This window comes from Tachysurus vachellii, chromosome 8 (genome assembly GCF_030014155.1).
Source record: "Tachysurus vachellii isolate PV-2020 chromosome 8, HZAU_Pvac_v1, whole genome shotgun sequence".
NCBI lineage: Eukaryota > Metazoa > Chordata > Actinopteri > Siluriformes > Bagridae > Tachysurus > Tachysurus vachellii.
The window spans coordinates 7,545,876-7,567,088 of NC_083467.1; the positions used below are offsets into that span (position 1 = coordinate 7,545,876).

General features: G+C 36.8%; 1 protein-coding gene across 1 annotated transcript; it reads left to right on the forward strand.

Annotated features, from left to right (window-relative positions):
• Positions 1-7,036: 7,036 nt before the first annotated feature.
• On the forward strand, positions 7,037-20,216 carry gja5a (gap junction protein, alpha 5a). The gene is made up of 2 exons (XM_060876014.1): positions 7,037-7,532; positions 16,015-20,216. Exon 2 carries the CDS (start codon positions 16,055-16,057, stop codon positions 17,282-17,284), a length of 1,230 nt encoding a protein of 409 aa, XP_060731997.1. The 5' UTR covers positions 7,037-7,532; positions 16,015-16,054; the 3' UTR covers positions 17,285-20,216.
• Positions 20,217-21,213: the final 997 nt, after the last annotated feature.

Genomic DNA, 21,213 nt, shown 5'->3' on the forward strand with positions numbered 1-21,213 from the left:
AAGGGATGAGGAGAGAAATATTAATAAGAAAGCAGTGGTAGTGACAATCATGGCATATTTAGATGTAGTATATCAGTGATATGTGCAAGAAAACAGCAGAGAACGATATTAATCCCAATGCAAGGTGGAATAGGGATGTATTTGCATAGAATTGTCAAATGTGAAAAACTCCCCATACACCACTTAGCAAATCTGCACTTTTATATAGATCCTTATCTTGTCTTTTTTTGTACACAGGCTTCTGTGTCATACAGAAACAAAGTTGACAGCTGAACCTCACAAGGTTTCCTGAGGTGACATTTAAGTGTGAATTGTGTTGTGATGAACAAGGTCACAAGGGGACAAATCTCAATTTCTTGACTTTTCACAGTTTCCCAAAGTGTAATGTAAAATGTGGACCTTTTTATTATTTTCTTTTTCCCTGTTCACACCTATGTCTGATATAATTATTCAGTCTCCTGCCAAAATGTTTCTCACTTCCTCTGGGAACAGAAATTTCTGCCCCTTTCCAATGATTGTTTAATGATTTAAACAGAATATACAAAAGAATTCTGTCTACTTCCCAACACACACATGCGCAATTCACAGTGAGCAAACAGATGTCGGATGTTTATACTCATACACATTTTCAGGCTCTGAGAGAGAACTGCCTGGCCAACCTAAACTCCAGTTTTTTAGATCATAGAGGACATTGAGTCCTTGAAGGGCAGTGAGTTGGTAGCCATGCCCTCCGCCGTTGTGCCAGCCAGCCGATTGAGGTCTTGAAGCACGTTTTGATCAACTTGAAGCCTGACACATCCCACTTGCATTGTGTATAAGTGGAAGAAAAATGTTGATTTTGGATGATGGTGAAAGACCTGGCCTTCTACAGCTTCCTGTGGCCTTCAGACAGACCTAACCCTCCCTCGGTCCTGACCTGCCTTGACTGTCTTATAAAAGGCATTGTTCTTGGACAGGACACAAATAAGTTATCAAACAGGGTTTCTAATCCAGGTAAGTGTTTAATTGTAAAAGAAAATATTCCACAGAATGCCAGAGTCAGATTTTTTTTTAAATAAAGTAATTCCATAATTCAAATATAAATAATGTAATAATAAACTTTTAATTCCTGAAATTTCCACTAAAACACTAGGTCAATATTTACATTATCTCTAGACCGCATTTAAATTAAACCCACTAAATTGAAGTAATGAGTAAAACAGACTAATAACTATAAGAACTGAATAATAAATTTGAGTAATTGAATTTTGTAGGTTTTGTTTTCTACCACTGTAATAAAAAAAATATTCCTGAAATATAAAGACCCCCGAGGGTCCCAACTGTGAGAAGCACCAAATTAAAGTAAATTACTGTCTAATGCAGATGTTTGTACCAGTCTTCAGATATACTCTGTAAGAACTGTAGGAATTCAAAAGTGTTGGCTAAGTTAATAAAGTTAGATATGTACTGTGTACTGCAATGCGGTATAAAAGTGTATGTATGAGAACAAGGGCAGTCAGCACTTTCCACCAAAGATGTAAGACTACTCTGTAGTACTACTAAGAAGCAGATTGAAACAACGAAACAATGCAGACATCCAGTTTCTTCAGGGCAGAAATCTGATCAGAGTCAGCCTGATAGACTCACCACGTACAAACTTTCCTTTCCACCTTTTCCTCGTATTGAACTATGAAATGTCTAATGGTCATTCCAACTTCTTATAGCAGACAGTGACACAAAGGCATTAATACAACCCACAGGATGTAACTGAGCTTCTATTGAACGAGTCATTACAATTTTATACCATTAACAAGTAACTGAAGTAAATGAGTCAGGATTACAAATATACCCATGGGAAGCTTTCTATGTGAAAGTGCTGGTTCACTGTGCTGCCTTGAAATGATGTCACGCAACCAAAAGTCACACAGTATATACAAATAAATGCAGCCAGAGTACAAGGTACATTTTTGGTGCTTGAAGCGGCTTGCCAAAAGTACTTGCTGGTCCAGTAAGTGATGCTAATAACATGACATGATACAATAAAACTCAAACAGAAATTCTCTCAGTATTCAGTGTTGCACACTGCCACCAAGAGTTTAAGACTAAAGAACATTGCCAATTCATGATACAAAAGCTATAAATGCAGAAAGGCAAGTGGCAAGGAAGTAATACTGCAGAAGAGAAAAATAAGCTGGCCCAACTTCAAAAAGTTTTTGTTTATCAGGACCTAAAAACTAGAACAAAGAAATAACCTCAGATGACACAACAGATTTCAATATGTAGTCATTCTTGTCTAAAAATGTAAGATAACATTCAGAAACTACATGTAGGAAAACGTAACCCTATACTTTGACAGAGACGCTTATGGAGAGCAACTTACATTGTACTGAGGGCCACAGTAATTGCTGGCCAGGGGATTTGATCTCACAACCTTCCGTTTATTAGTCCAACGCCTTAACCACTAGGCTACCACATTCCCCCATATGTCCTATACTAAATACAACCTTCCTACTTTTTATTTAAATTTCAGAGTAATTAGTAGCCATGTGTTACTAATGACGGTGGCTTAGTGGTTAGCACGTTCGCCTCACACCTCCAGGGTTGGGGGTTCGATTCCTGCCTCCGCCTTGTGCGTGTGGAGTTTGCATGTTCTCCCCGTGCCTCGGGGGTTTCCTCCGGGTACTCCGGTTTCCTCCCCCGGTCCAAAGACATGCATGGTAGGTTGATTGGCATCTCTGGAAAAATTGTCTGTAGAGTGTGATTGTGTGAGTGAATGAGAGTGTGTGTGTGCCCTGCGATGGGTTGGCACTCTGTCCAGGGTGTATCCTGCATTGATGCCCAATGACACCTGAGATAGGCACAGGTTCCCCGTGACCCGAGGTAGTTAGCGGTAGAAAATGATTGAGTGAGTGAGTGTTATGAATGAAATGCACAAGGTTAGTTAATCATCAAGCCTATGACTTAAGCCTATGACATATATTTCATTGGTGTTCTGGAGCTCTCATGTGTGTGTCTATATCATGCGATATGCGTGTGTCAATATAATTTGAGTTCATCAATCTGGGAAAGGTTATGAGGCCATCTCTAAAGGGAAGTGAAATTCACAATTCTACAGTGAGAACAATTGTTAACAAATGAAAAGCATTCAAGATAGTTGCCAATCTTTCTAGCATTAGGCTTCCCAGCAAATACAGTCCAAGGTCGGACTGTTTAATTAGAAATAAATAAAACCCATGAGCTACATCATGTGACCTACAGGTCTCTAATTTTAATTTACAAGATACATAGCCTTTTTAATTGCATAGCCTTTTTAATAATAAATCTAGAATTAGCTGTAATACTTAACTCACACGTGTAAATAGCCAAGGCTGAATTTTATTTTAATCTCTGTCTCTAAACTCCAAAGTTCAGAGCAGCAGACATTAATTATGAAACATCCCACCACAATTTAATGAGCAAAACTGTTTCATTAAATAACATTTCAAGACAATGTTAAGCTTTGTAAAGCAATAAATATGTTGTGGATACAAATGTAGGCCAGAAGGCAGTTTTGTTTTACACTGGCAGAATGTTTGCTCTACAATCTGTGCTCTGTAATAGATTACATACACACACACACACACACACACACATATATATATATATATATAAACAGCTTCAGCAATTCCAAAAATAATTATAGCCATAAATAATTCATGAAACATAATTGGAGGTGAATTGGTTTATATATGAAAAGCAGAGAATGTTTGAGCTATGTTTGTGAAGCATAACATACTATGATGTTTACTGCAAAAGATGTCAATGCACAGTCAAACAAATAAAGACTAGTAAAGATTTAACCGAAGAAGGTCTTCTTCCATCCCAAGCTATTTTTTACTGACAAATGAAATGTGTCCTTAAGTCTTGTTATAAAATCGCCCAGTGCAACACACAACAGAGACACACAGAAGCATGTTTTCAGATGGCTGAAGAGGTAACTGTCTTGGGCTCACTCTTTGTGGCGCCCACACACCTCTTCCTGTGTTTGTCTGTGTGGCCATGTCTGCTCATAGAGACTCTAAGTGCAGGAGAAGCCAACATCTACCTTTGATTTCTGCTGTTCTCTATAAAAAACAGGATACTGACTTTTTCATTGTTTTAGCAGTGCTGATTAATGCATTTTGGAGTGGTAACGGTGCACTTTTTTAACTGGAGTCTGATTGTGTGCCTGTTTGGTATTTACTGTGCATCGATATCCCTTACCACTAGTCCCCATTGCACTTAAGTAGTTCAGTTCGGATATTCACATACTCTAGACCAGCACAGTGCATATAATCTAATACTGTGGACCAAGCAAAGATGTCTGCCTTCACAGAGTGGCCGAAGTCCAGGAGCCTCAAGGACTTGCAGCATTGCCTAGGCTTTGCCAATTTCTATACTCACTTTATTTGAGGTTTTTAGCTCCATAACACCCCTGGGCTTATCTTAAGAGTGATTTAGGACCTCAGAAAAACTCTGAGTAAGGAAAATACAACAAGTTTTATCTTAGAGAGGAGGCGAGGCTGACACCATTACTAGGTATGACACGTTCTTTTGAAGACTGTGATTGGTTGTCCAGTAAAAATATATAGGAGCGCTTTTAAAATCTGGTCTATTATAAGCCTTGTCTCTATGTTAAGATATTTGAGTCTATATCATGTAGAGATTACATTCATGACTGATCATATTAGAGATGCGCTAACATCTGTATGTTATAAATGTAATAAATGTTATTTAAATGTAAACATCTCTGACACAGTGCGGAAATGTCATAGAGACAAATTTCTGATGCTATGGCTATTCAGCAATGTTTCTGAGATGTTAGTGTTAGTGTAGATCTCTTAATACCATAGCAGCACAATATATTTCGGCCATTTTTTTCCTGCCAAAAATAATACCTAAACAAATCTGTATCATCTTATTAATTCACTATCATTATTAAATATTGTATGCAATACATTTCTTCTCCCTCTTCACATTCTGCCCATTTTCTTCTCTGCTAAAGAAACTCCTAAACCTTAAAGGTCCTCCTTACTATTCCTAACACTTTTTGACCTTAAGAGCTCTTTTAAGGGTTAAGATGCTTTATGAAAAACTTTTATCTTTACTTGGATCTTCTTTTTAATTTTAAAGGGAATTGCCCACATTTCTAAGAATTTTCTTAGAATTTTGTAAATAGGAGCAATGACCTAGCGCTTCACAAAGCAAATAATTAGCTCTTTGTTTTAATTATTTTTATATACTATGCCACCACAACAGGGTTTAAACTGTTTGTACTCTTATTTTGTGTCATAGTGGACTAGCATAAGGAACTTAGCCATAAGGCTCATTGAATAAAGGCACCTAATAAATTTTATAACCGAGTCCCATTGAACCCAAATTCAGTTATGTACTTCTACTTTAATATTCAGTTTTAAATATTGTGTTAGAAATAGGTAAAAAAAACATTTCATATGAGCTCATAGATATTTTCAAACGAGATGATTTCATCTGTGATTTGTTTCTATGACAAACATTAACAGAGAAGGCGGTGCTCCGTAGTTTTACTTAAATCAAGTACTCATTAATGGTGGTTTGTAATGAGACTTTAATAGAAGGGAGAGAAGAGAGGGAGGAAAACAGTGAGCTCAAATTACTTCTAATCGTTAAGTGAATGGTTATTCTTTTCTGCTTTCTTAATGTGTGTAGTAGGCAAGAGAGGATTAGTGAGTTTATTTATGTGGCAAAACTGTGAAGTGATTTGGAAAGGAGGGTTGACATTTCTACAATTCGACCTACACTCTGTTTGCACAGTTAGACACTGGCCTTGGTCTCTGCTAGTGTGTATTATATCTTGTCTTAAGATGTTAGAGCCTGCCTAAGAGACGCATACCCACAAAGATGAACACATACACAAATATAAATGTATAGGGGGAAAAAATTCATGGGTTTACTATAAGAGCTTATAAACAGCAGCAATAAAAGCCACCAATAAATTAGCTTTATACAAACGTATAGAATGTACAATATGGCTAATGTCATCGCTGACGCTCTCTGACTTGGGTCACAAGCTTTCTAGATGCTGTCAAGGATTACTAGAACTGACAAGTTAAACATTTTCTTATCGCAGAAAACAAACATAATAGTTCAGATTGAACTTAACATGAGTCTGCCATGCATTTAATAACAATTGAATGTCTATATTCTCAGGCTGCACAATACACGTACAACACAGTAACACTGCATACACAAGGAAATATTTTGCCTATTTTAGATTTTAAAATACAAGAAAAAACAAGGTTTTTCTTTTTAAAATATTCTTGTCCTTGTGGGAACTTAACTACTACCAAGATATAAAAACATAGCCACACACAAACACACAAACCCTACAGGAAGGAGGGCTTAAATGCAAAAAAGGTCCAATCTCACACCCATATGCACACACAGCAGACACCCTACAGCAAGGTGGAATCAAAACAAAAATGTGAACATTACAAATATAAATGCATGTCATCACACACCGACACACACACCGACACACTCTCTGTCTCTCCCTCTAGTATAGCATGCATGCTCTCACCCTACAGCAAGGTGGAAATGAACGAAAATAATTTCTATTATATAAGACCTGCAGATATCAGCTGCATGCCACCGAAGGGAATGAAGAATTGTGAAAATAAGAGAAACAGAAAATGGGGTGTAGATCGATGAGACACACTGAAGTTATTGGTAACAGATAACTTCATACGGAATACAATGAAACAGCATCATGTTCATGAAAGGTTTAAAAAGCATTTTATACTTCACATTTAAGTTATACTAGACATTGCATTCATTCTATACTCTCTCTAAATTAAATAAATAAATAATGTATACATTATTAAATATTTCACACACAATAATAAATTTGTTGGTATGCATATTTAAGTAAGGTAATGATTGAATAACAGATTACATATATACACTTTTAATCACACACAGAAACACACACACACACACACACACACATGTAATCCCACTAAGGCACATGTACAACAGTGCAGACCAGAAGCACTAAAACTTTACAAGTAGACTGAGTCGAACACCCATTGTGTTCTAATACAATCTCACTTCCTTTTCTTACACTCTGGTATTCTTCTCACCAAAATAATGTGCCAGCAAGTGAAGAGCAGGGCAAGTGAGGGAGGAAGAGAAGAGGGAGGAGGACGTGTGTGTGCTTGTGTATGTCCTGGAGGGGGTGGTGGTTGGGGGCGATAGGAAACACTCCCAGAGATGGCCCAGTATTTCTCTGTTTGCCCCACTCATGCCCTCATTTTCATAACTCTAACAGAGCGTGTCACCAGCTTCAGTGCAGCAGAAGCAGCTTATCATCACCATACATATCTGCAGATCTTTACAGAGTGCATCATTGTCCATCGTCGCACCATCAGGGCCAGAACCCCAAGTACCCCGGAGCAGCAGGATAAGGACTTTCATTCTCATCCGCGGGAATCAAGAGCAAGAAAGCTGAGCTGCTCTCACACACACTCCACTGTTTTATAGAGACTGTGGGACAGGTAATGATGAACTCTTCTTTAAGTCTTTGAAGTTGTGTATATCAAATGCTCACTGCTTTTTCCTGAACACACATTAGAGTGAATAGAGCAGATAGGAAAAGTCGCTGGATAAAGATCAGAGATTAAAACCTTATCCTCTAAAAGCAAAATAAAATCCTATGTGTTTATTAATATGTCACCGCTTTGTGGAAAATAAAACTTTGTAAACAAACCATATCTCAAGAATAAGTGTAAATAATAATAATATGTGTTTTCGCCATTTCCGTGACATCCTGGACTGGTTTATGACACTGGTATAAACCTGCACTACATAAATTTGATTTATCTAAGTATGACTTTAACATACATAACAACCTAAAATTAGCACCAGAGAATGATAATGACATATGATGAAGATACATACATGTGTGAAGATTCAAGCCAAGTTAAATGGTGCAAATTTTGTTAATAACATTGACAGTAACAAAACTGTCTACACTAACAAGCTGAAGTGAAAAGTTAAGTTTGTAACAAATACTACAAGCTGTTATACTACAAGTTACATTTTGTGGTGTTATAAAATTTATATATATATAATTATATATATAATTATATATATATATATATATATATATATATATATATATATATATATATATATATATATATATATATATATATATATAATTATATATATAATATATATAAGATTCTACATGACCCAGGACAACAGCTGCAACTGAAGATTACTTGAGTCAGTCGGCACACGTCTCCCGTCTCTCTATTTTTCTTGTCAATGGCAATCCATCATAAGAGTGTACACAGTGGATTACCAAAGTTTGCTTTTTGTGTACAAAGAGCATAAACCACTTCCTATCACACTCTAGTGCTAATATTCACAGTCTGTCCTCTTAGTTTATGTAGCTTTAATCCATTAATTTTTTTTAATTGCTCTAACGGCAACATCACAGGGGGCCCGGGCATGGTCAGTTATTGTGGTAGACACTAAGACAATTGAGATTAAAGACTCTCTTTTAAAAGTAGTCTAAAATCTGTGTGTGTAAATGTGTTTACTTCAAGAAGTGGAAGCTGAATATGTGCTAAAGTCCTCCATAATTGAATAATGTTTAAATGTTTGTAGAAAACATACGTCTGAGTGGACTGACTGAGCAATATTAGTGTCTGGTATTATATTTATAATAGGAAGATCACAGAAATATAGGATTCTGTCTTTCACTGTTGCAAAACTAAGTTAAATATTAAATAGATTAAATGTTAAAGATATGCCATGTGAAAACGCTGAAAGTTTTTTGTGTATGTCTTCAGATGAAACAAAAAAAATGAATAATAAATAAAGAAAATATACACACATATCTATCTATCTATCTATCTATCTATCTATCTATCTATCTATCTATCTATCTATCTATATAAATATATATATATCTATCTATCGATCTAGCTATCTATCTATCTATCTATCTATCTATCTATCTATCTATCTATCTATATCTATATATATATATATATATATATAGATATATATATATATATATATATACATATTATACATATACATATACAGATGAACTGATTTAAATGGCAGAGTATAAGCAATATACTAATCTGTAAAAGCAATGTCTCTGTGCAATGATTGGGAATGCTGTACATGTTCACTAGTGTATCATAGTTTGAGGGAGTCTCTTTAACTGTACTGTAGATCTGTGTTCAGTGTAAGCGGAGAGCATGGCTGAACCGCCTTTTAAGGTAACACATTATTCACTTAGTAACCTCACAAGCACAACTGGATTGTCCTTTAACTGTTGTGAGGACAGCTACCAGGCTATCTATGTGTCAAGCAACGATGACATCTGTTTATTTATTTTTTTAAATTCAAAAATAAATGTGTGGGGTGATGGTGGTCTATATCACTCTCAGGTCTTAGCAGTCTTAGCTTTTCATCCTCGTCCGAGACACTGACAAAAAAAAATATAGAGAACAGAATGAATCATTCTGACTACTGTCTTTTTTCAGTCTACTGTATATCACCACCATGTGCAGGTTCAAGTTTGAAACCATCTTTACTCACAGGTTTATGCTCCAGCTGGAAGTCGTGATGGTGTGTGGTATCCAGTAACAGAGAGTTATTTATGGATATAGAATAAGCTCAGTGCCTTCCTACAGCTGTCAAAGTTCACGTTACTGATTCTCTCTTACTCAAAGCTGTTTGAAATAATCCCCAAGCAGCACAGCAAGGCTGATAGTGCTATTGAATATGCTGCTTAAGGAATAGATGTGGTTTATACAGATGTATGCTCAGCCCAGATCAGTGCCTTCAGCATCAGACCTTCACCTTGATACAATTCAAACTTCCTCATGCTAAGTAAGTGTGATGGCAGTCGATGGTGCGACACTGGTCGTCACTGGTCTCTGGTTTGACGGATTGGGCTATTGTAAATATTTATCCTTAGCTGGTAGAGGTAGAGGCCATGTGTGGACGCTACAGAACCTCTTATGGCTTCAGCATCAGCGTGCCCACGGCAACATCAGTGCTTTGAGGAAAACCAGCAAGGCAGCACATGCCAACACAGCCTGGCACCTTCACAGAGCGTTACCAGAACTTTCGCAGTTCACTTAACTGGGGGAGGGTATAAGGTGGTATGTTATTCTTAAGTTTATTTTTGTTATTACTACGACTTGACAGTGATATATTCATAGAGAACAGAGTATGTTCAAAGATTCATCCAGGTTAAGACTGACACTTAGTCATAAGTGTCAATTTTTAAGATATTGAGCAATTCAGTATTGCATAAGTCTACTTGTGTCTCTTTCAAATATATAACAAGACATGACATCCTGGTTATGATGAAAATATTTGATAGACACTGTTTTCCTTTCACAATCATATTCTTAAATCCTTATAAAGCTTAAAATCTAATGTTATGGTCAAGCTTTAAAAACATTGTGCAGTTAACTAGAAAACCATATACAGTGCAATTTATAATATACAATAGATAAAATCTTGTCTTCTGTGGTGGGCTGAAGATTTCCAAAGCCAAGAGTCAATGATTTAAAATATGGCTTTACAAATGTTTCCAGCACAGCTTCTTTATACGTCACATACTGTGCATTACCTACCGCTCATTGTATTATCCTGCATCACATGTGCATATACAGGGCATTACACATCTAATTTTAGTGCCTACATTACATCCATAAAAGGCTTAATGTACTGTCATCATCATTTACCATCAGGTTAAGCCTAACTACGTGACTTACAGTTATAAACAAAAACACATACACTCAATCAGTCACTCATTAAGATAACAAAGTTCATCATGTTTTATCATGAGTATAAATAGAAGCACTTGTTTCCACTTTTACATCCTGATGAGTAAAAAAACAATCTGGAGAATGCTGATCAAAAAAAATCACAAGACAGGATCTATTCAGTCATCATCTAATGTCCACACAAACAGTCCTGATTATCTCTCTTCCTTTTAAGCTTAATATTCTACAAACAGAGCCTGATTTTATCAAATGATCATTAAAGCATCTAATTAGATGATGTAAACAGTCTTCCCTTCCCCTTAGGTCACTGTACAAAAATGTGTGTGTTTGCTGTTTTCATTGTTCAACTAGCAGTGTGTGTGTATGTGTCTTGCCCTCTTATTGTTCATGTTTGGGAGAAACCAGCATGTTTGGTCACCCTTGCCTACAACATCTCATAAATGTCTGGTGATAAGGTTCAGCTGTCTGGTGGAATGTCAGGTGCATTGTCTTGGCATGATAAAAAATGACTTGATCAAGTGACCCTCTATATCCTCTCAATAACTTCTCTCTCTCTTTTTTCACTCACTCACTCACTCACTAACTCTCACTCACCCACTCACTCACCCATACATACACTTTATGGGAAACAAGGAAAGAGAGCCGGTTATCCTTTCACACTGTGACTCCTGTGAGAGCTAGTCTAGAGGAAATCATATTGTTTAAAATTGCTTCCTAAGAAAAGAAGAAAAGGAAGATGTAAAAAATAAAAACGAGAGAGAAGTGGGGAAAAAGGAGAGGGAAAGACGGAGACTGAAACGGCAATGAATCAGATGGATATTTCCGTCGCATTGCTGTTTTCTAAGTGTCTAACATTCTGTTCCCACCAAGGCCACTGGCAGCACATACACACATGCATGCAAACACACACTTACACACACACACACACACTTGACTTTGTTAAACTCCACCAGACCCTGAGCCATCATAATGGCCTTCATGATTCATTCAGTTGAATGCTTTAAGAGGAAGTTCACTAGTTTGTTGTTAGAGAATCCCGGGTAAACAATCAAAGTTTTTCAGACTGCATTTCAAATAGAAGGTTTTAATGAGAACTCAGTATAAAAAACAGAACGTCTTAAAATGGATAAAATCAATGCAAACATTCATCAGGATATTGTATACATAGTTTTGCGCTGGATCAGGACTCTGTCTGTTATTTCATAAACTTTACACCCCACACACGCTATAGAAATATTGGGAATTATTTTGAATATGATCTAAATGCTGAACCACTTGTCATGATGGAGATGTTGCACTGTAAGTTAGAGATTATGTTCCATCATATCCATTTAACCTACAGTAGTGTTCCAGACCATCTAGAATGTCTGTGGGTGAAAGTGTGACCCTTGAAAACTCCCACAGTGCATATCTGCTATTGCTGCGTATGGTTTATTCACCGCCTCAATCGCCACATTAAGATGAACTCATATGTCCTGCGACATACTAAGTACATAGGCACTGGACTTGTAATCCAGAGTCCATGACATCTGCTTAAATAGTTTCATTTAAAAAAAAAGCTGAAAAAGTCTGTAGTTGTAGTTGTAGTTAAAAATCAAATCTAGAATATATTACAATACAAATGACTTCTAACCTACCTTTAACCCGCGGAAAACTTTGGGCCTGCCAGATTTTGTTGGCAAAGAATGCTCTGAGAAAAAAATGCATGATTTTGCAAATGGCTACTGTTTTTAGCTCTGCTGTGAACTTTTGTTCATTTTTATAGATAGCAATGTATCATACAGTCATAAATTAATATCCAAAATCTATTTAAGATTTTAAAAAGTTCTAGTGCAATGTCTTAACAAAGAAAAGAAAAGAAAAGAAAAGAAAAGAAAAGTTGAAACAATAAATGAAAAAATAAAAAATCATGGCTGTTCTCTGAGGTAAATTAGAAATTGTCATCAGCAGAGCTATCACTTTAATGACTTTAACAAACAATACCTACAAGTAATGAATGATTAAACAAAACCTTAATCACCAAAATCTTAAACATGTTTAGCTGTTTTTTTTTGTCCCTCTACTGAAATAACATGATTAACAGTTATTTAGTAACTCCCTGTCTTTGTTTTGTATTATTAATGATAAGAACACCATGATTAAGATTAATAAACCCTGTATAAGTAATAAAGACCCTTTTTTCACATAAAGTTTCAATCATTAAACCTGACTTCCAATAAAGTGGTGCATTTTAGAACCTAGTGTGCTTTTAGTTGCTTTCAAGCAATTTTAGTGCCATCTGCCATTATTTTACTGCTGGGCCCTGTGCCATAAAGCTTGTAAAGTACATCAGCACTGGACATTAATTCTGATATTAAGGAAATTCCTTCTTTCATAAATTGGTGCTGTATGTCAGAGATATATCAGATAGCATTGTTCTGCAGATCCTTGTGGTTTACACCTACTGTTTTATATGGCATTGATACAATGCCTTAATTAAGGCTGAAGGATTGATGCAGGGGCACCACTAAGGGAGGAAAAGTTAGGATGATTCTAAGGGCCCATGCACTTTTGGGGCTTCTAGAGATAATTTTAATTGGTAGTAACAGTACTAGACTCATTTTCTTTCATAGGGCCCAAAATTGCTAGTGGCGCCCCTGGATTGATATCTTGGAGTCAACTGCATGAATGTGGTACATTTCTCCCAATTACTGTATACTGCCCTATTACAGAGAGCCTGTTAGGACAAATACAGTTGTAACTCACTCACTCACTCACTCACTCATTTTCTACCTTTTATCCGAACTACCTCGGGTCACGGGGAGCCTGTGCCTATCTCAGGCATCATCGGGCATCAAGGCAGGATACACCCTGGACGGAGTGCCAACCCATCACAGGGCACACACACACTCTCATTCACTCATGCAATCACACACTTCGGACAATTTTCCAGAGATTTGTGACTTAGGAAACGTTCATTTCATCTTAACATTCATCAGTCTTCTTAGCTCATTGTTATCAGGTTCAGGATAATACGTCTTTTACATGTGCAAACAAGCAACATACTTGTAAGATTACTCAGCTGCACTTTGTGTTGGTCATTGATCAGGTTAAGCGTCTTAATGATCCAGACTGTTTTGACATGTCACTGCAGTACAAATATATAAAAGAGCCTCTATAAGTTGACTCCATATTTGGTCTTAGCTAAAGCAAGGTAAAGTTTTAGTGCAGGATGGAACCGAAGTGACAGATTAAAGTATTCATTAAAGTATGTGCACCGCATCACACATACAGTATAAACATAGGAATGCATATACATATAGTATGCAGCATAAGTGCTCGTATTTCCAAATGGGAATAATAATCATACAGTAGATTTTCAAAGATACCACAGAAAAACAATAAAATGCAGTATTCGGTTGATTCAATGGATCTTACTTAAACATCTATTTCAGTTAACATTTTTCTGGCTAGGAAATGAGCTCTGCCCAAAAGAAAAACAGAGTTGTGCAACTTTACCCTTTTATCTTAAAAGTCAACTCAAAATGAATATGTCATTTCAAGGGTCAGGTTAGTTTAAGGAGAAAAAAATTGGCTTGCCATTGTTTTCACTGTAACTATGATTTGTGTCACAGATAAGGGAGAAAATATTTTAGATTATTACATCATTTTATGTGCGCTGACTATATAGTGACAATCCTTTTTTTTTTTTTTTTTTTTTTACCTAAGCCCAGTTGAGATAATTGGAGGCAGAATGCATAGCCAGCAGATTAGGTCCCAAAAATGAAGTTTGGCAGAACTTTTACAGAAAGTTCTATTACATTAATCTTAATGATAATTGTTGCGTAATGTCTTTTATGATAGTCTTTATTTAATAGCTTTCAGTATTTTTTTTTATAAGAAAAACTCGCAACATCCAAGAACACTAGACATTGGTCTTTTTCCTTATTTTGTTTTGATTTCTCACAAAATGTAATTACGTAAAGATTTACTCTTTTAGGAAAAAAAAAGACAATAAATGAGAATTTATATGCTACACAGCTGTCTCAGCATATAAATTCTGTCTCAACAGATATGTGACTCACCCAGTTTACCAGACATTACAGGCAAAAAGATTTCGTTTTCATGCACTCATTCATAAAACAAATATATTTACACTAGACCATGGAACGCTTGTTTCATTTTTTTGTGGTAAGATACTAATTATAGATTTGGTATGTGCAAACTCAAATGAATCTCAAATTAAAAATAAAAACACAATAGGTCAGGTGGTACAGGATAGCTGCAGTGTTGTCTAAAATGATCATCCTCTCTAGGGTTTAGATCAGTCATGCAGAAGGCCAATTCCTATGCCCCTGGCATCATCGTACCGTGCCCGGTCATGCCAAGGCCACACAAGCCAGCCGTTATCAATTCAAGTTTCAATTCAAGTTTATTTGTATAGCGCTTTTTACAATGGACATTGTCTCAAAGCAGCTTTACAGAACATAAACATAGGACAGAAGATAAACATAAGGAGTAATATAAAGAATTAATATAATAAAAATTCAAAATATATATAGTTCACAGTGTGTGTGTATGTATGTATATGTATTTATCCCCAATGAGCAAGTCTGAGGTGACTCAGGCAGCAGTTTATCCAAACTGACCATGAAACTAAGGAGAGGCATGCCAGGATTAGAAACATTTATCCTCTTAATAACACACTTAACATACATGCACAACATATCTACATGATGGGCTTACTGGGGACTGACAGATGGCAGCAGCTGAAGTTATACAAATGTGCTATGTGTAAAAAAAAAAAGTTGGGTAAAGATTATTGGCCATACTGATTAGATTTAGTGATATATACATTTATTAATATGTATTTAATATATACACAACAAACACACATACTGTAATAAGGTGTTAAATGTTCAATGTTAAATGAACTTAAAGGTTCAATAACCTTAGAGCCATTAAACATTTAAGCGTCTGTTTCCATTATATGTACAGTGCAAAATAAAACAAAAAGGTATCTGTACATTTTTTCTCACAGAGTACAGAATCCAAAGATAAATGGTAAAACAATGGAGTATTAGTGCCACCTGCAGAATGAATGAAATGTAAAAGAATTACAAATAATACATGCCAGTTCAAATCTTGCTCTAGTCCTGCTTCCCTGACTCCATGCAGTAAATGCTCATTAAAGATATTAAACAGAGCTACATTTTTTTTTATTTTCTCCCAGAGGCTGTCAGAGGGAGCAGAAGTGTTGACTCTGAGGAACCATGGGGGACTGGAGTCTTCTTGGAAACTTCCTGGAAGAGGTTCAGGAGCACTCCACCTCTGTCGGGAAAGTGTGGCTCACCATCCTTTTTATTTTCCGTATCCTGGTCCTGGGTACAGCAGCCGAGTCGTCTTGGGGTGATGAGCAGTCTGACTTCATGTGTGACACCCAGCAGCCCGGTTGCACCAACGTCTGTTATGATCGCGCCTTCCCCATTGCCCACATCCGTTATTGGGTGCTCCAGATCGTCTTTGTCTCCACACCTTCACTTATCTACATGGGCCATGCCATGCATACTGTACGCATGGAAGAGAAACGCCGGCGGCAAGAGCAGGAGAAGCATGAGACAGGTGATGGAAGAGCGGAACCAGGAAGTGGTGAAAAGGAGTACCTGGAGCAGAAGGAGAGGGCTTCTGAAGCACCAACCAAGATTCATCTGAAAGGTGCTCTGCTGCAGACCTATGTATTGAGCATCCTGATTCGCTCGGTCATGGAAGTGACCTTCATTGTGGTCCAATATATGATGTATGGTATCTTTTTGGAGTCGTTGTACCAATGTAACACTTTACCATGTCCTAACAAAGTCAACTGCTATATGTCTCGTCCTACGGAGAAGAACGTATTCATTGTGTTCATGCTGGTCGTGGCAGCCGTCTCGCTATTCCTCAGCGTTTTGGAGCTTTATTACCTTGGCTGGAAGCAGTGCAAGAGCTGCTTCCGTAAGTATGTTGAAAGACGTGCCGATAACATCAACACAGAAACCAACTGCAAAAGCAGCAAAGCTGTGAATGCACCTATGACCCCCAACTTTCCAAGCAGCTCCCAGTCGCATCTTGCCAAGAACTGCACTCCACCTCCAGATTTTAATCAGTGCTTAGCATCAGGAAGAGGATCACCATCACCTGGAGATGTACATCACCATGTTCATTCCATCCATTCTGGCTACCAACCATTCACCAACCGCTTGGCCCACCAGCAGAACTCAGCCAACCTGGCCACTGAGCAGCACTGCCAGCGCAGTCATGATGACCTGGTGGCAGGGGAGGATTTCTTAAGAATGAACTATGACCATCGGCCTACCATTGTATCTTGCGGAAACAGGCCTGCTGAAGTGCTACCCAGTGCTCCTTCCACACCAATGTCCAATGGTAGCTTTTTCAGAGACAAACGTAGCTTCAGTAAGACCAGTGGCTCCAGTAGCAGCAAAACGCGGCCTGACCTAGCAGTGTGATTGGGGTGTAACCAGATTTGAGATTACACTACATGGCCATATGTATATAGACATCTGATTATCACACCCATATGTAAACCGTTTTCACATTATTGCCATTCATGTGGGAGCACACGTTCATCTAAAATGCCTTTGTATACTGTAGCATTATGAACACAAATCACCACATGAGTGCAGGTTATTTTAACTGTATTGAGAGAAACTACATCTGGAATCAACAAGCACATACAGGTGTGACTATCAGGTGTCCATATAACAATTTTGACCATGTCGTTTAATGTCATGTGTATATTCTAAAAAATTCTGGGCAACAATAAACCAATTTGAGACCGAATGCAATACGGACTAACAAACAAGGTGATTTTTAATGATACAGAAGATAAGATTTAATTCATCCTGGTGGGAAATTGGGGTAAAATAACTACATTGCTGGTCTATAAATACCAAATTATGTACACTGAAACCAGAATTCTGGAACATTTTAAGACTTCACAGTTTGAGTAAACTGTTATTTCAACTGAATATTATTCTCAAATGAATAACATTATCTCATCCATGGACATTTAGAAATCGTGAGTGGTGGACATCTGTGAACAAACACTTACATTTCTTTCAGCTGCAACTGTTTTTTTTTTTTTTACTTCAATCCTTTTCTGGTTGCTGCTCTCAACGAGCGCACTTGAAAATTCTATCAAACGAATCTTCAGGCACTTCGCTCTTCATCATCAATCTACTAGACCTTGATTGCTTATCATCAACCAATTCTCATCCCAGCCGCCAGACACCAAAAAATTGGAAAAATAACCAAGCATTTTTAGATTTTTTTGTATGTGCTGAAATTCTTTGTTATTAGTATTAGCAATGAGATGAGTTAAGATTTTTAGACTTTAGGGTTTTTTTTTTTTACATAGGGGTCCCTTAAAAGGCTATTAGATGTAGACAATAATAAGAAAGACAGAGATCAGGAAAAACAGAGAATCTGTATCAGAGCACTTTATTTGGTTTCACTGAAACTGCTGTATAGTATTAGAAGTGGGAATATGACAGAGTAATTTAAGTTGTACAGAGAATGTATGGGAAAGTAAAATAAGCGAGGAATGGATTGGTGATTTGCACGTGTGAAATAACACTGAGACCATTTATGAAATTATTTTAAAATACAATAGATAAATTTTTTCGCAGAATACAACACTGTCTGTGAAAAATGTTAACCCGAGAGAATAACCGCTTCATCGTTCTGAACACATTACACGAAACATCACTGGTTAATATTGCACATACAGTAAGTCAAGCAATGTGAGAGTTTATCCAAAGAGCTCCATCCTTATAAGCCAAAACAACACTTCAATCAGGTCAAGACTGTGAAAAAGGACCTCAATCCCTTGTGTACGAGTGTCAAACACTTATTTAGAAGAATTGAGTGTTGTGTTACTGTGAATGCCAAAGAGACTCATCATAAAAACTGTGTGTGTAGCATGACAAACTTGGGCAAGCTGACAGGTGAAACTTAGACCAAATCAAGGACTCACGCTTGGTCATAGTTTTTGCTCCTTCAACTCTCAAAACCTGGAAGATTATTTGTGCCTTAACTGAATAGTACAATCAAACTTTAAAATTTCAAACATTTAATAATCTAGCGCACGTATTAGATATTAGATCAGAAATGTGCATTACTCAAGATGATCATGAAAGCACATTTGAATAAAGCCTCATATGCATCACAAAAGGTTTAACAGACAAAAAACAGTACTGATGCCTGTCTTAATATATAGCTTTCTTTGTGAATTACAGATAGAAAATAATAACATGTTTGTCAGTCTGACAAATAGTGAATCAATTTCAACATTGTACATTAATCCTGCAGTTGTTACATACAAAGGCCAACTGAAACAGCTTCTCTTTGTATTTTAGATGATACGATAGAAATGCTATCGGAAACCAGGGTTTAAGATCATTTTAAACATATTAAGTGCATGTGTAATATAACTAAGTCCTAAGAGGCCATGCAATATTAATTCTTTTCTTTCTTATTTTCTTATTCATGATCACGGCTCAAGTTTCTTGGGATCTCTACATAACAAAAGTATTTTTTTTTGTGTTCAGAACATAATTTTCTGGTGATCTCGTGAACGCATCATGGATGATCGCATTCACTTTTATTTTGATTAGAGGCTGAAACTAAAACAGCTCTCTGTCTGTCAGTGATTGACAATTTCCACATAAGAAGGAGGCTGTCAGGTCTGCAACTTTATCGTCGAAGACAATATAGCGACCCTGTAGTCAGTTTCATTGCCAGCCAGCTTGAGTGAGATGGACGTCTGTATTGCTGCAGAATGATGTTTGAAAAATTCTGTTTAAATGACATCATAAACCAAAAACTTTGGCAAGTCTGGAGATTTTCCTCACAATATGATTACGTCATGAGAAAACGTTCTGTCGAGATCACGAGAAATTTAGATCGTGATCACAGAAAACAGCTCATGTCGAGATCACGAGAAAATTAAGTCGTGGTCACGAGAAAACAGCTTGCTGTGTCGAGATCAGGATAAAAGAACTTATATAAATCATGATAATGAGGCAAAAACCTTTGTTATGTCGAGATTGCAAGAACATTAAGTCGTGATCACATGAAAACAAATGTGATTGTGTGTAGAATCTGAGAGGATTTCTACAGCCTTATGTAAACCCAGATTGGGAATGACCATGTACTATCACAATGAACACCTTTGCAGTGCAATCAAGAAGATAACATAATGTTTTATGTTGATTTAATTGACACATGGTGTGAGTGACAGTTTATTAATGTATTATGTACATAAATCAATATCTTCATTACTTTTATTGCTTTTCAGATGACACAACATTTCAAATTATTTAGTCATTCATCACTCATCTACACCTCACTGTGACCTTCTATTCTCTTTCAATAAAAAGCCTATTTAAATAAAGGTTGTGGTGTTTAAATGTACATTATTACAATTCTGTTATTTGGATTCTTTGTCATGTGGATTTGTTTTTTTTTTACAGAAAGGTTAAGATTACTAATATCTAGATAAACTAGTAAATATAAATTAACGTACAATATAAACACACAATGTACAATATAAATAAATGTAAACCAATGCAATTCACAGGTTTAAATGAATGCATGTGCTCTAATACCCTACCATGTCTATAGAAAAAACACAGAAAAAAAGGGAAAATAACATGGGGAACAGTTACAAACGTTTATTTCTTAATAGCTTCAAGATAAAGGAAACAGAGAGGCTGGTGAACAAATTAATTTACGGCTGTTACATCATAAATACTGTTTTAACAGTTTTAATAAAAACTGTAATCGTTAACATACAGCTATGGTATAAGAGAAAGAAACCACTTTAAAGAGACTTTAGAGGAATATAATTAACTCATCACACCACCCTATTGTTAGTATTGTTGACAAGGACATCCTTGTCTTAATTCTATATTGCAAAGTCTATCTTGAGATATTTATTTATTTATCCTTTATTTTATAAGGAATAATCCCATTGAGTGGCTTAGTGGTTAGCACGTTCGCCTCACACCTCCAGGGTTGGAGGTTCGATTCCCGCCTCCGCCTTGTGTGTGTGTGAAGTTTGCATGTTCTCCCCGTGCCTCGGGGGTTTCCTCCGGGTACTCCGGTTTCCTCCCCCGGTCCAAAGACATGCACGGTAGGTTGATTGGCATCTCTGGAAAATTGTCCGTAGTGTGTGATTGCGTGAGTGAATGAGAGTGTGTGTGTGTACCCTGCGATGGGTTGGCACTCCGTCCAGGGTGTATCCTGCCTTGATGCCCTATGACGCCTGAGATAGGCACAGGCTCCCCGTGACCCGAGGTAGTTTGGATAAGCGGTAGAAGATGAATGAATGAATTATTATTATTATTAATATTATTATTGACCAAATAAAACA

Excerpts from the sequence above, each read along its gene's own strand:
- gja5a (XM_060876014.1), top strand. The coding sequence starts at position 16,055 with ATGGGGGACTGGAGTCTTCTTGGAAACTTCCTGGAAGAGGTTCAGGAG.